This window comes from Arvicola amphibius, chromosome 5 (genome assembly GCF_903992535.2).
Source record: "Arvicola amphibius chromosome 5, mArvAmp1.2, whole genome shotgun sequence".
In the NCBI taxonomy this organism is placed as follows: domain Eukaryota; kingdom Metazoa; phylum Chordata; class Mammalia; order Rodentia; family Cricetidae; genus Arvicola; species Arvicola amphibius.
Genome location: NC_052051.1, coordinates 16,552,610 through 16,568,704, shown reverse-complemented (window position 1 = coordinate 16,568,704; position 16,095 = coordinate 16,552,610). Strand labels below are relative to the sequence as shown.

The window sequence follows — 16,095 nt, the reverse complement described above, 5'->3', positions numbered from 1 at the left end:
AGCCTGCTGTCACCATTGGCCCCATCTTACATGTGGGGGGACATATATGCTTAGAATATGCATATCATAAACAAGGTGTCCTAACAAGGTGACAAACAGAACTGGAACTGGCTCACATCCTTCGACTTCGAGCATGATCTCCTTTCTCCCATCACTTTGCGGGTTTGTACTTGTACTTTGGAGGTGGAAAGGTGATTGCATCTACCAGATGTCACAGCCATGGTCAAGATGAGTCAGCCTCAGGCCAGGGCTCTTCCCTCCCACTCCATCCCTGCTTCTGTAGGTCAGGATGTCCTTTACAAAGCAGTACAGTGACTTTCATTTGATGAAACTGGGTCTCTCTCTCTCTCTCTCTCTCTCTCTCTCTCTCTCTCTCTCTCTCTCTCTCTCTCTCTCAAAAGACTCTGCTGTGTTGGGAGATTTCTTTTTGCCATATCTTCTAATCCTGTGCCTACCTTCAATTCCTTTTTTAAATTCTGTATAATTCTTTAATGAACCCACATTTTCCTCGTCCACACTTTCATTTCTTCTTCTGTCACAGCATGGAACTTTCCATCCTCTTGACAGAGTTCTACAACAAAGGTTAATTACTTTATAATTTCATTCTCTTAAAAAAAGCACAGTAAAATTTCTAATTTTAACTGTGCTTCTTGTCAGTAGGTTCATGTAAATTCACTGTAATTAAACCAGATGTTTTCTTATGCTTTAAAGTCAGGTGGTAATTTAAGGGGGATTTTTATTTCAATAGACAAGAGAACAGATTGTTGTCAAAGGAAGTTTCTCCATCTCTTGCCTGCTTTCCCTCGTTTTCTGTCCCCTTTCCATCTTGTTTGCCCTGTGCCCTTTCCTCTTCTCTTCTTTCTTCATCTTCTCAATCTGCACATCTGTAAGATGGGTTCACCATGGGGAACTTGGGGGACAGTAATGGAAAGCATAAAAGCTGTACATGGAAGAGCTCAGAGCCACGGACTAGGAAACTGGGACTTCTCCTTTCCTCTCCCTCCCCCCTCCATTTCAGGGTTCTCACTGGCCACTTGGCTGATTGACCACTCCTCATAAGGAAGCCCAGAATTAACTTAGAAAACAAACTGACTAGTGAAGTCTTCAGCAGACACCAGTGTGTGTGAGGGAGTCTTGTGGAAAAATTTAAGAAACATTTCATTCTACTCATGTTTTATAGATTCACTGGAGGGAAATTATTTCTTCCAGAAATAATCTTCTTAGCTCAAGACATCAACTACATCTTTTATTGAAGAAACCAGTAGTATGCTACTAAATATTTTTTTTTCCACAAGCTCTCTGGGAGGAAAAGAATAACTTGTTTTCTAATTTCCATGGTGTGAATTTTCCAACCATAGTTGACTCTAAGCAGTAAATGTATTACCAAACTTGGAGGCAAGAGGAGCTACCCACAGTCCTCTTTAGCAAGCCAGGATGAGTGAGCTTCATTTGCACCTAAAGGACACATGCAAGTACCCAGCTTATGAAATGGTGCCCATTTACGAACAGCATGCTATCATGAAAGGGATATGGGCTTTGATTTCAGATACTCATTCATTAACTCATTACTCAGCCAATGGTTTATGAGCACACAGTGTAGACCAACATCCTTCTTACAAGGAAACATCCATCAGAGATACCCATCCACTAAAACATCCATCAGAGTAATCCATCCACTGAATCAAAATGAAATCTCTGCTTTGACCAAGCTTCCACTCCTTTAGAGGGACAGGTCAGAAGCTAAAGGACTAATGTAAAGCATGCTGCAGAGACAGAAAAAGTAAGCCAGCTCTGGGCTTTCATAACACATGGTCAGGGAAGGCTGCACAGGTAAGACTTGGAAATGTATGAATTCCTTACCTGCCCAACAATGGCAACAGCCCCAGCACCCTGGTGGTTGACAGCAGACTCCAAGGACAAGAGTATGAGTACAAAGCCTAACTCACTGCGGGCTCATGACAAACATAACTGTGTTTCTCCCTGTCACTCATAATGCTGCAAGGTCACCTTTACAATCACTATGGTGCAAGAAGATGAGGTGAAATGAGGCTGGAAGGACCTCCTAAGGTACACAGTTTTCTATCTGTACTGTCTCCCTCTGCACTGCGTTCCATCTGCCTTGTTGTTATTTCCTGTTACTTTACCTCTTGCATGCGCCCTCTTGTTAGTGTAGCTTTACCTGTCATTGGCAAAGTGCACTCTGCTTTGGCTCACAGTAACCTAAGAAACCCACTGAGTAGGCTCATAAGAACTGCACACAAAATTAAGGCACTGAGCACTGCTACTTTTCCTTACATGAAAGCACTTGAGTTTAAGCTTGTTTTGCCACCTTGGGATAATATACCTATTAGATGTGGTTAAACATATCAAATATCAATTATGTTAATATATTTGTTACTGTTGCTTATTATAATCAATTACATTTTTTATGTATTGTTAAAATTACATCCCCTTATTATACAACAGGGGGAAATCCTGCTTGTTCTTTCATATTTGGTGTGAAGATTAAATCAGTACACGGTGCCTGCGAAAATGAAAAATGATAGGCCTTCTCTGAAGGAGAACTTAATTGATTGTGCATTTACCCTTTGACTTCAGCAAGCCTACCGTGAAGAATTTACCTGAAAATACATCTCCACAAACACCCAACAACTTACACAACAAGGCTATTGGCTGCAGTATGACTACAGTGTACCTCTTTACAGCAAGCAACCAATCAACCAGCAAATATGATGCTTGAAATGGGGGGACACAAGATGACACAGATGAAAAAAATTAGGTCATAGAACATAACTGAAACAGCTGTCACTGGACACTCGGGCAATCGCTCCACACAGCCATGGCACCAGGAAGGTGTGAAGAGAACGGGTCATTGTTTACATGGAATGTTTTCTAGGATAGAGAAAGTGAACATAAATACAGGTGAAGTATACATTATTCCATAGGTTTAGTATTAAATAGAAGGAAAAGGGAACCCCGAGTTACCGCAGTGGTGCAGGCGTGTGGAAGGCTCTGGGCTCAATGGAATTGTGGGGGATGATTGGGAAGGATAAAAGGGGCAGAGAAGAGGAAGGAGGAAGAAGATAAAGAGGAGGTAGAAGGAAGGGAAGAGGAAAATATTATTTGCTTTTTGCTAAATAAACTATATGAAATGGAAATGAAAGAATAATCAAACAGTTAAACATAAATGTAGCTCTTTTCCGTCATAAAGAAGTTTTATGTTTATGGCTGATGGGGACACAGTTGGTCCAAAAGCAGGCAACAATTGATCATGGGGTACCCAGTTCCAACTGATATCCACAAAACAACCCCTATGTCTAAGGCTCAGGGAATGCATGGAAGAGGGAGCAGAGAGATTGTAAGAGCCAGAGGATCAGGACACCTGATGTGAGATAGTGTCTTGTATATATCTCAGAAGCTGCAGCCATGAAATCTCAGCAATCTTTACAATGACACTACAAACTAACATGCCAACATGTATGGAGAAGTCTCATGTGGTTCCACCCCTAGGAGCTATAGTCAACCAATGGCTGCTGAGAGAGAGAATAAGTCTTCCCCAGGAATGAACCTCCTAATTGGTTATCCAATACCAAGCAGTCATGTCTAAAATATACATATACATATACATATACATATACATATACATATACATATACATATACATGCAATACTAAATTGAAAATGAATAGCAAAATGCAGTGTTTTGTAATTAAAATGTTGGTCTTTCAGGTTTTGAATTGAAGAATACAGAAGGATTGTGTCAGTTATTTCTCAGAATGAATCCTTTGTAACATAGAGTTCTGACATTTTAAAGAAGCAACTGATTTGCATGTTGGAAGTAGTAACATTTATGTTTCAAAGCATAGAGGAAAGAAAACCTTAAAATTAAAAGGACCTTAATTGGCTATCAAATTAAAACTAAGATCATATAGATAGAAACTCAGAACGTTTGAACACAGTATTTTGACTGCACATTCCAAGCAGTACAAAATGCAGTGCAGAGAAATGAAAATGTTTTGTTAGTAGGCCCACTAATTGCTGGTGGGTTGGTACATTTTGGGACTGTACAAATGGACAGACAGATGGATGCAGAAAATCGGGGTCCTCACTGTTGGAATATGTGTGCAGAAGTATCGGGAGGCATGTGTTTCAGTCCGGATTGGCTCATGATTTAAAACAGGTGAATTATATTCCCCAGCTCTGTCTTCATGGATCAGTTAGTGACATTGCTGTTCCACTGAATGTAGCAAACCGTCATAGAGCCCAGAGACTGCTCCCTGAAGAAGCAAGCAGAAATCTTTAGGAAAGTGATGGCCTCTGGAGCAGGAACATTACAGACAGTCGGGGGCATTGCAGCATGCCAGAGAAGAGGAGGACTAACAAGGACATGTCATAAGGACCAAAGGGGTTGTGGCTCACAGGTTGATAACCACTGCACTAGACTTTCCTGATGGCCTGGGTTGTCATTTTAAGGTAATGTCAACTTTATTAGACGTTGCATAATACGGTGGATTTATATGAGAATATCTTTACTTTGAGCTATGCACACTGAAGAACTCATAGGTTAAATACCATAGTTTATTTTAGAATATAATATTTTTATTAACTTTTTGAGAATTTTATACATTCATACACCATATTTTGATCATACTCATCCATGACTCCTGCAACTCCTCTCAGATCTACCCCACCTGTTCTCATACCTCTCCGACTTCATGTCCCATAGTTTGTACCTTCTAGGACTGCCTCTGTTAAATTTCCGTACGCTTAGCTGTAGGCTGGCTAAAGGTGGATGATGACCATGAAGATCTGAGATATTTGTAGAACACAACAAAGTAAAAGTCCACTTTTTTTCCAATAGTTGTTTTCCTGATAAAGCCCAGTGTCTCAGAGACCAGGAGCTGCTTTGTGGCAATTATTCTGTGGACCCTCAAAGGTCCTGGGGTGCTAAAATGACTGATCTTGAACCCTTTCAACTCAAAACTTTTGAGGGCAGGTGAAAGCAACACAAAGTCAGCCAGCCCAGTCTAGGAGGCTGCTCTCTGGCTCCTGGAGGAGAGTTTCAGGCAAGCATCCCCTCAAGGGCTCCCACCTCACTGTATTCTTACTGTTAATGGGTTTCCAGGAAAAGGAGCCAATGTTTTCACCCGCTATGGAGAAGGCAATCTGGCCCTGGCCTTCAGGGATTGTACACAGCAATCTTGATGCATGCCTTCATCCTAGCTACTCAAGAGGCTGAGGCTGGAGGATGGCTTCAGCCAAGAGTTTAAGAGTAGCTTGAGGAACATATTGAGACAACACATTAACAAACAAAAATAAATACAAACTGCCAAAGAGTCTCTACTCCCTGCTGGAGTCTTCCAGGAGATTATGAGCTATGACCTCAGAAGAGCGACAGACCAAGGAAGGGTGTCTTATGAGCTGGTGTCTTTAATATGATAATGTCCACACATCTCCCGAAGCAGGAATTGATGTTTTATTAATGATGTTTACTATAAATTTAATTTCAAAGCACTGCTGTTCCCACATTGTTTTGATAAAGGCTTTGTGGTATGTTTATTTTTCTCCTGGTGGTAAAAATGAGAATGAGAGAGGACAAGACAGAGTTTGAAGGTAGGACTTGGGACTTGCTGTTGCTGATGGACATAGTGCAGCTCAAAGGGGCCTTGGAACCTAGAGAACGCTTCCCTCTGAGGCGCTCCTTGGCTATATCATGATGATTTGTCCACAAAGGCTCCTCCCTGCCGGAACCAGAGGATAGCCCCCTGGAATAGCAATCACCGACCACTCTCTGCTCACTACCCTGCTTCTCCTATCAGGACCCAGCTATATGGCCAATCCTTCAGAACCCTCAGTAGACTTCCCACAGCCAGGCCAATGGTTGGTAAGAGCATGGAGACAAATCCCACAACATCTGCTTGGCTGAGGTTTTGTACCAGAGGCTTTCTGTGACTTACTTTTTTTTTTCTGTGACTTACTATAAATGTAATAGGTAGCTATGCTTATTGAGAGCCTAGTACTGGGTCTTGGGCCATTTTTTTAATCTTTCATCCCCTTTAATATTCACAATAAATTACAAGGTAGTATTAGCATCAAGTTCATTTTATAAGTGAGAAAACCAATGTACTAAGAGATTAAAAAGGGTGCCCCAGGCATACTGGACCAGAGAGTCTGCCTTCTCAAAGAGTGTTGTTCTCTCTGTTGGAGATAGGGGCTTTGCGTGTTTGAATAAAAAAATGGAACCAGATCTAAGACAAGCTGCAGCTCCCTCCTCTGGCGTGGAACATCTGTGATACATAGCAAACCCTCGAGAGCTCTCCTCAGACCTGCCGGAAGTTGTAACAGGGCTTCCTCCACTTTGCTGGCCTACTTGTCATCCCTACCCAAACTCTTTAATCTCTTGTACACAAATCTACATTGAATCCGATTCTAGAGAATTTAATAGGGCCGGTAATTAGCCTGGCTAAGGATCAAACCAAAATAAACACAGCGTGAAGTGTTTCTTAGGTATGTCTTAGAAATCACAAATTCTGTCATACAGAAGATGCCTACTGTTTGGAGTTCCATGCAGACTGTACTGCAATCCTGGGATGAAACAACCAAGAAACTTGAGGCAAAGATAACTTATGGAGAAAGTAAAATTGAAGTAAAGTTTTGGAATCATAGTCGAGGAACCTGTCCTGCAGACATGAAGGGAGATGTCAGTCTAAACTGAAGCAAAAGCATTGGCATGACAGAGAGGACGATAGTTATATTCTCTATTTAAAAAGGCTCAATAATCTAGTATTCTCAAGGTAGGAGACACATTCCAAGAAGCAGTGCAAGAAGCAGACGCCATAGAGCCTTGTAGGGTGGGGGAGGTATGGTGAGGGGAGGGAAGATGGACAGGGGAGGGGAGGGGAAGGATGGAGTGGGATAAGGTGGTGAGGTGGGAAGGCAAGGTGGGATGGGATAGAAGGGATGGAGTGGATGGGGACTGTGATGGGGCAGGGGTGAGGGGAAGAGGAGGGGTGGGTGGTGGGAGGTGTGTGAAGACATTTCTAGGTTGATTTTCCTCTCTCTCTCTCTCTCTCTCTCTCTCTCTCTCTCTCTCTCTCTCTCTCTCTCTCTCTCTCTCTCTCTCCCAGGTGTAGCTCATTGAAACAAGGAACACGAGAAGGTAAGCCAGCCTAGATGAGAACATTAGCTCATTTTGCAGTACATGGTATTTGAGATGCCTGCGGGACATTCCGGTGGATAATCAACTTTGCGCGCATTCAATGTGCACGTTATGCCTTAAGCTATTCTGTTTTGTTTTGTTTTTTTTTAAATTTGTGCAGAATCAAGTTGTTTGGTTTTCAATCTCCATATGCTTAAACAATAAATGACTACCCTTTCCAGGAGGCATCTGAAGAGTTAAATCTTGGGTAGGAAGAGCGATAGAATGTGAGGAGGAAATGGGGGAGACATGGGGTTACCACAAGCACATACCTATGGCCAAGCTGACACTGCTCCCGGCAACATGGCCACTCTGGAATCCTACTATGCACAGTCTGCTTCTAGGGAGGTCTTGAGGACAGTGGGAAGATGGAAGATGGAGGGCAGGGTTACGGAGTCGGATCCATCAGTAAATTGCTTCCTGTGTAAGACCGAGGACCTGAGCTAGGATTCCCAGCATCCAAATAAAAAATGTGTATCCCAGCACTCGGGAGGCAGAGGCAGGCGGATCTCTGTGAGTTTGAGACCAGCCTGGTCTACAAGAGCTAGCTCCAGGACAGGCTCTAAAGCTGCAGAGAAACCCTGTCTCGAAAAAAACCAAAAAAAAAAAAAATGTGTATGGCAGAGTAAGACTGCATTCCTAGTGGTGTGAATGCCGAGGTAGGAAGGTCTTTGAGGCTTGATGACTAGCCTGTGTATCCATGAGCACCAAACGCCAAAGAGAGACCATGTCTCAAAAAGTCAGATGGAAAAAAATAGAGAAGACACTTGCACCTCTGAGCTGCAGCCTCCACATGTATAAACACACACACACACACGCACGCACGCACGCACGCACTCACGCACGCGCACCACACCACTTACTGGTATGACCCCTGAGCACACTTCACCTTCTCTGTTCCCATAAACTGGCTCACTATCCCCCACTCACCATCTTCCTCGGTCTGCACCACCAGCTCCTCACTCTCCATCCGGCCCTCAGGGTTGGAGAGCAGTAGCCGCAGTCTGATGGTCATGAAGGGCCGCAGACCCCGCAGGGTGTAGTGGGAAGAGGTCTGGATCACCTCCTCAGCCTCGTACTGCTGCTGGTTGAACACGTACTGGTACTGCACCGTGAGGTTGTAACTGTGGCAGCGGGTCACTGCGTAGCCAAAGGGCTCCCACTGCAGGGTCAGCTGCCTGGCCCGAATGTCCACAATCTCCACATTCTGAGGGCCGTGCACAGGATCTGGAAAATACACACAAGGTACGTGAGTTTTGAGGAGACTACAGGAAGTGGGTGGACACTGTTGCTCTTCCACGCACATCTCAACGTCTCCACGGTCTCCTATGACTTTTGCCTCCTGCAGCATAATTTACATGAAATTTTTCTTTAAATCAAATTCTTTTCTTTAAGTACACAGATCTAAGACAAAACAAAAATAAATAGGGTGAAAATTTTTCTATTTCCTTCACAATGAAATGTGCCAGTCACAAAAATATAAAATTAGGGCTTCATCTGAGTTCCACTGACAACTGTCGGATGCTCCCAAGTGCACCCACTTCTGCCATTCGCTGATTTAGATGACTAGTGGAGTTCTGTGTTTAATTCAGCTGAAACCTCTTTCCATAGAGCTGAGGGTCCCCCCTTTTCCTCCCATCAGATGCACAATTTGGAACTTTGGTTACACCACGGACAGACATTCAAGCTCCAATCCATCTGTATGACCACAATGTCGCAAGAACTTGGCCTTTGAATTCACCTTCCCACTCTCACGATATGAATGAATCATTCTAGCATCCTGCCACACTCCACTCTTCCTCCTGTCCCCTCACGTCCCCCATGAGCATCACTCCACTAGTCCCCAGCACCCCAATACTGTACCTCACCTCCCTTTACACGCCGATCTTTGTCCCAGACCCCCGTATATAACAATGACCATATTGTACTTCATAATCTCTATACTGATATTTATACCTTGCAAGAGATAAAGAGACGATTTTTTTTTTCACAAAACTTATTAAAACAGACAAGGACAGTGACTTAGGGGTCTGGTCCGCATTTAACCCCATACTACTTCCAGGCCATTATCAAGCTGTGCCGTGTCTTTGAGTCTACATTTTACTTCATTTGTAAATTAGTGATACTAGAAGCTAACCCCACTGCAGGAGAGGGTGGAGCCAGATAAAATACTCTGAGCCATTAGAGTTGCACCTGGAATTAATAAGCACATCATATAGACTAGCTGGGGCTTTATTTTATAGTAATAGAGAGAGTAATAAGAATAATCATTATCTTTCATATGCCATACAGAACCTGAATGCCTCAAAATGCCAGTTCTGGGCAGCACCATTATGCAGAGCACCAGACAAGGATATGGTCCTCGAGTTCCCAGAGCTTTTGGAGTGCAGCTGCCTCTGCACCACAAGAAAGGCTATGGTGGGGACTCTTGCTACCAACTTAGTTCCCTAAATCACCCCTATGGGAGAAGTGTAGCTTATAAGAGAGCTTTGTCAAGGCACACACTTCACAAGTGTGTCAGGGAGGAGGGTGATCCATCCCATAGATGTGCACACTGCTTAAATCAGTAGCTCTGGCCTTTCCTCGGCTGAGGAATTCACACCTCATTCTTCAACTTGGTTATCCATGCTACAGAGTCCTTTGTGCAAAAGAGAGCCAGAGTCCCAAAAGCAAATGAGTGACTTGGTGAAAGGGACCGCGGACGAGATGCTCAGGGCCCAGTATGCTGAACCTATGTGGAATGAAAGATAAAAGATGTGGGACTCACAGTCAGGGGCTGTGAGCAGGATGGCTATGATTGCTTGGCTGGGTGTGTCTCTGTGGTCTAGTTTGCGGTGACAACAGATACATGGGCAGAGTGATAGAGGGCGTTTAGCCTGGGAAATGTCAGCAACCCCTCCAGCTTTCGTCCAGCAGGAATTTTTCTGTCTGCAAACATTCCAGAACTCTGCCAGTATACACCCCGAAGTAACACCTTTCAAAGGCTCCTTCTCTGGGGCCTTCTTCAAAACCAACACTGAACCCCAGGAGGGAAATTACCTCATGGGTTCCTCTATTCCCTCATTAGGGAGTGATAGCACAGATATTTAATACTCAGTTAAGGCTAAGGACATAGTTTTGTTACACATCTTAAATACTACAATATTCCATGTCAAAGACAAGTGTTGAGTTGTTCAGTATGGTCTAAAAGTACAAATAAAGTATCATCAGTGGAACAGCATCCAGAAAGTGTTTGTTCTATTTCCTGAATCATGATGCTAGAAGGAAGGGATTGCCAACTCACTTGACAAATGAACAAATCAAAGCCTGGAGAGGTAATGGAACTTGGACAAAGTAACAGATGAGGCTTTGAATTTGAATCTGCCTGATCCCATCCCATGTCTAGTATACAAGGGAGGTAAAAAGTGGGCCAGACTACCACAGCCATTGAAGGGGCATGTGCTGGGCTTGATCGCCCTCACAACTCGTGAGGAGGCATCAGAAGACCTACTCGAGAGGAAACCAAGGTGCTGAAAGATGAGACCTGCGTCCTCAGGCCACACAGTGAGAGACAGGGCTGAGATTTACAGTCTTAAGAAAGTCCCAATCCTTTGATTTTTCTCTACGTGGCCCCACCAGAGACAGGTCAGAATAGGAGCGTAAACATGAGGCAGACCACAGCCGTTGGGGATTTGGAAGAGACCTAGAGGAAAGCTAGGGAAGAACAAAAATTGTAACACAAAAATTGCTTTGTCCTTAAGAGCCTGGGACTTGCCACCAGCGGAGTCAATGCTGGGACTCAGTGCTAAGCTGTACACAGGCCTGTCTTCAATTCCCACCCTATTTTCCGCCACCCAACTGTACAGATGTACATATAAACACCTTCCTGACTTTCTGTGAGGGACCTGATCCCGGAGCCTTCCTTCCCTCTTCTCACGGGGTTCAAGAGGAGTGGGAAGCCTGACATGCAGCAAAGAGCTTCCCTCTGGTTTAGGAATTTTGGGGCACAGGAGTAGACCCTGCTTCTCCAGAGAATACATGATTGAGCTGGAACATAGCTGGAAGCCAGAGTCTGGCACACAATAGCTAAGTGACCTTGGCCAAGGGCACTCCATCTTTGTGCCTCCATCTTCTCATCTATAACATGGAAATTACTGCACTAATCTCAGAGGGCTGCTAATGAGCATAAAATGAACTGTAAAGAGAGAAAATTGCCTTTCCCTAACAGTGGGGATTCCTCTTACACAGAACTGCCTCTCTTGGAGAAATGCCCTAAGAAGCCTTTAAAAGTTTGTCTTTTTCTTGAGCATTTCATACATGTATACAATAAAATACCAATTCTATTCCCATTTTCCCCTCCACCTTGCCCCATGTTCCCCCAACACAACCCTTCCAAACTTCCCATTGTTTTGTTATTGTTTATAGCCCACTAAGTCCAGTCATTGCTACCCACATGTACGGGAGTGTTTTAAGACTAGGAGCTGCATTCCCAGGGCCTTGCTTGCAGCCCTACTAAGCCTTCATGAGAAGACAAACACCAAGTTCTTGGGTGGGTAGATAAATTAGGAAAAGTAGGGAAATAAGTACATAGTAGAATGTTGGGAGGACCCACAAATATGACTGCTTTCCATGTGACTTCTCTTCAGATGTCACAAAAATATTTACTATGACTAGACTTCAGACAGAACTGAGACATGCATGCACACTTCGGCCAAATAGGACTCTCCACAGCATCACCAGAAAAAGGGGACTCAGAATACATCAGTCCACTAAAGAGACCTTGGGAGATGGTTGTGAAGGTTCCCCCAGTCTATTAAAATTAAGAGGTTCAGGGAAATCTCAGTTCAAAGGCAGTAAGTTGGGGCTCTAGTGGCCCCCTGGGTAAGGTAAATGCAGTTGAAAGTGTCTTGTGACCATGGTCATTCACATTCTAGAAGGCAGAGGCGTTGGCTATGAGGCAGGAGCTCTGGGCTAGGTAGAGCTTCAGCATCTGCCTTTGGGAAACAACCCTGTGGTCTATGTCCCCGAGGCTTCAAGCGGAACACAGCCCTACCTCCAAGCACCACTGTCCATCATAATTAGCACTTGTCACACTGCCCAGGAACTGCTTGTTTATACATTTGTCTCCCAGATTGCCAACGACTATTTTCCGTTTGTCTAGCATCTCTGGGATCTGTCGAGCGGACTTCCTAGGAGATGACCAGATGGTCGTTTGTTCTAGGAAACTGAGTTCCAATCACTTGTTTCCACCCCTCCTCCTCTATGCACGCCAGCACATCGGCAGGATCTCCGAGGCACGCGTTTCTTTTTTTGCTTTGTTTTCAACCAAGAGAGGATCCTGAAATCCTACACGAGAAAAACTAGTTTTCAGAATGTGTGATGGGAACACTCATACTTTCAAGTGTGATGACCCCCACCTCCCAAATAGCTTCACCTGCCAAACTGAGATGCTGCGCCAGTAATTGCCTTCCATGGTCAAAGTCCTGGGTTTACATTTGGGTCGGTGCAAACAAGTTGAAATTGCTGAGAAAGTCTTGTGTGTGCAGTAGAGATTGGTTTGTTGAATTTATATCCCTCGTGTAAATACATCCAAGCCTACAGCCTCTGGTCTCTGCTTCCAGATAAGGTCTTGTCCATGTGACCTTCTTCAGTAACAGGCCAAAAAGACAGCAGACAGAGCACAGAGCTGCTGGCTCATGTAAGCCTTGGAAAGTTATTCTCTTATGGGAAATAGAAGTGGCTCTCATCCCAACACCTTCGCAGTGCAGCCATGGACCTTGTTCTGAGTCCCATATTGGATCCTGTCAGACTGACTTCTTCCCAGGACAAGGGCTCAGCAGTGGGTGCATCGTGCCCACCTGTCCCCTGATCTGCCTTCTGAACATGCTTCACGTCACTGAAACCCTAAGATTTTCTGTCTCCATAGCTCCAAACTCATTGTAGGTCCTGTGAGGCCTACTTTCCTTAGTTGTCCCTTCCTGTGAGCACTGCTAGGGCAAAGAATAGCTGAGAAGAGGAGCAGAGAGAGCTTGAATTTGAGGCCTGAGGTCTCCACCCATATTTGCACAAGTCCTTGATGAGAGAAACAGAGTTGGGTCAAAGGAGAATAGAAACTGGTCACAGGCTTCCATTTGTCCTTTTATTTCAGGGTCATTAAGAATTTTGCATGTGCTAGGTGCAGGTGCAGGTGCGTGTGTGTGTGTGTGTGTGTGTCCCTAACATTTTAAGAAACTATTGCCACCTCTAAAAAGAAGCTTAGCTTCTTTACTGGGAGCTTCCTACCCCAATTCCCTCTGCCTCTGTTTCTACTATTTATATATCAAACCCTAGACTCCTAAAGGGGAATATGGCATGCAAGTCCTTTGACATCCCTTGCTTTTGTCTGTGTTGTTCTCTGTGTTTGAGATGCTGCCTACAGAGACTAATTGCTTGTCAATATATTCAAAGTCCAGTTCTAAAATCACTATTTGCTGGTAAATTTTTCAAAGGACTTCCTTGACCATTGTGACTGCCTTAAATTCTCTAGTTAGCACACCTAGAGACTTTTGTCAACCTCTAATTGAATCACAGGAGGTTTTGTCGCATGATAACTTGAACATAGAACTAATATATAGGTTAGACAAACAGCCAAATTAAATTGATGGATATGTAAATCTAAAAAGCCAATGATGCCTGACCTCAGGAGCATAACCAAGGTCCTAATATAATAGAAAAAAACAATAAGCAACAGGGTGTTCCAGGGGTCTCTTTGTGTTTCAATTTTAAGGGTAATCATGTGGTTAACTCAGAATTGCCTTCTGGTTTTGTTCTGCATGGACTCAGCCATTAAGTCAAAGGAAATAGCTGTAGAATCTCCTAATGACCTTAATCAAAGCAGAACATCTTATTAAAGAAAGGAGCAGAAATCAGATTTCCAGTTCATGAATTTACCATGTATTCATCTTGGCATGTGGAGCTGGCTGGGCACATGTACTGTTCCAAGTTGAACCTAAATTGAGATAATTTGGGGCATGGGGCTGAAAATGTGGAGGTGGAGAGCTTGTATGTAAAATTAATTTTTTATCCATTTGGAGATGCAATTTGAGTTCCTTTCAAATTAAATTGCAATGGAGTCCTAGGCAGCTGGAAACATTATTGCCAACATAATTTGACACTGCAAGAGCAGTAATACATTGACAGATAGCTCGATGTGGCCATTAATTTGCAATTCCTGCATGGAAATGATACACAGAGGAGGGGGAAAAGGAAAAAGGAGCAAAGTTAAAAATCCATCTTCTTTCTCGAATCCTTCACTTTTTAACTGACTTTTATTATTGCAGATGTTTGGTGGCTGGAATTTGTTGACCATGACCAACCACACAGACATCTGACAGCAGCTGCCTTGACAATTCTAACGATCAGAAGCTGGAACAAGATAGCGGAGGAGGTGGGTTGTCCACTACCTTCTTGTGGCAATGTCCTGGAGAAGGTAATTCATTGACCATTTCATCGTATCCCTAAACTGAACAGTATATATTGATCAAGGAGGTACCATAGTATGGTGAGAAGATCATTGTCTCTGTGAGCACCTAACTGGAAAGCAGTTCCCTTCTCCTACCTATAGCTGGGCCTCATTATCCTATTTGTGTGATGGATGTCTCCAAGGGCCATGAGTGAAGCAAGAAGTCAGTATGTCAACTGTGTGTCTGACAGAGTTACACTTCCCAGAAGAGGAAGTGAGATGACCTGATATTAAGTCAAGCAGAACTCAGGGACATTACCATGCTCCAGCTCCTGACCTTGTATGTACTATAGGTTGCTTCTAGGCTTACGCTTTAACCAGCAATGATTTATCATTACTAACCTTTCAAGGATACCTCTTCGGATAATACTATAGGTAGGTTATAACGTCTATGAAAATATATTAGATCTCTGAGATGGACCGGGCATTGGAGATAAAGGTGAATGAGGCAGATACTTTCTCATCTTAGTGGAATTTATACTAGCGGGGTACAGGCATAATAGCTATGAAGGAGAGCGTGACAGAGCCCACTGTGTCCTCTGCAGGGGAAGTACTAGCCTCCTGGGTACACAGAGCAGCAATGTATAGCTTCACTTTGGGGACTCACTTGAGCCAATTTGAACATGAGTCTTGCACAACCCAGACATTCTTTTTGATAGAAACTGAAGCCACCAAAGAAATTTGAGGTGAGTTCAGGTTAACGATTCCTCTATAACTGCATTATTAGGTTATAATGAGAGCAAGTCTTGAGCCCAATTCTACTTCGCAGATGAACATTTATTATATGAACATGTATTAGCCAGCAAGCACAAAATAGGTCAGTCTGTTCCATATGGCTCAGTGAGGGCCCAGAAGTCTGTCCTTTAAGGCAATTTGCTTTCCATTTTGCATGAAAGGATCATTTGGAGCAGATGGGATAGTATCGTAAGTGGGAAAATATTTTCCCTTTGTGTAAGAGACCAGATAGCAAATATTTCAGACCCTGAAGGTCTGGTAGTCTCTGCTATGTCTGTTCATACCTGTGTTTGTAATGGCACCTGGCCAGACAACCCATGTATAATGGGGATGCCTATGCTTCCACGATGCTTTGTGTAGATCAGGCAGTCAAGGTTATGGGGTTTCATTTGACTGCTCTCATAGAAGGGACAAAACAAATGTCTTAAAGTCACCCAGTCACAGGACTGTTTAGGAATCATGGCATGAGGTTCAGCTTTAAAAAAAAAGAAAAAGAATGGGATATACAAGATGACACTAATTGAGACTGAGCAAGGTTCAAGAGACAGCACAAATGTAAACAATTATGTCAATTTTCTGGGGTGTTATTTAAATAATCAATAAAAATATCTTATAGAAAAAAGTTTGAAAAGCAGAGATCTTGCTTGTCACTGTGCAAGTCTGAAAAATGTTGTGAAAGGAT

General features: G+C 43.5%; 1 protein-coding gene across 1 annotated transcript in view; it reads right to left on the bottom strand.

Annotated features, from left to right (window-relative positions):
• Ptprt (protein tyrosine phosphatase receptor type T) overlaps window positions 1-16,095 on the bottom strand; it is a 784,117-nt gene that overhangs the window by 380,566 nt on the left and 387,456 nt on the right. The window contains exon 8 of the mRNA XM_042055120.1: window positions 8,129-8,425. Within this exon, the coding sequence (XP_041911054.1) occupies window positions 8,129-8,425 (297 nt within the window). The remainder of the gene's footprint in view (window positions 1-8,128; window positions 8,426-16,095) is intronic.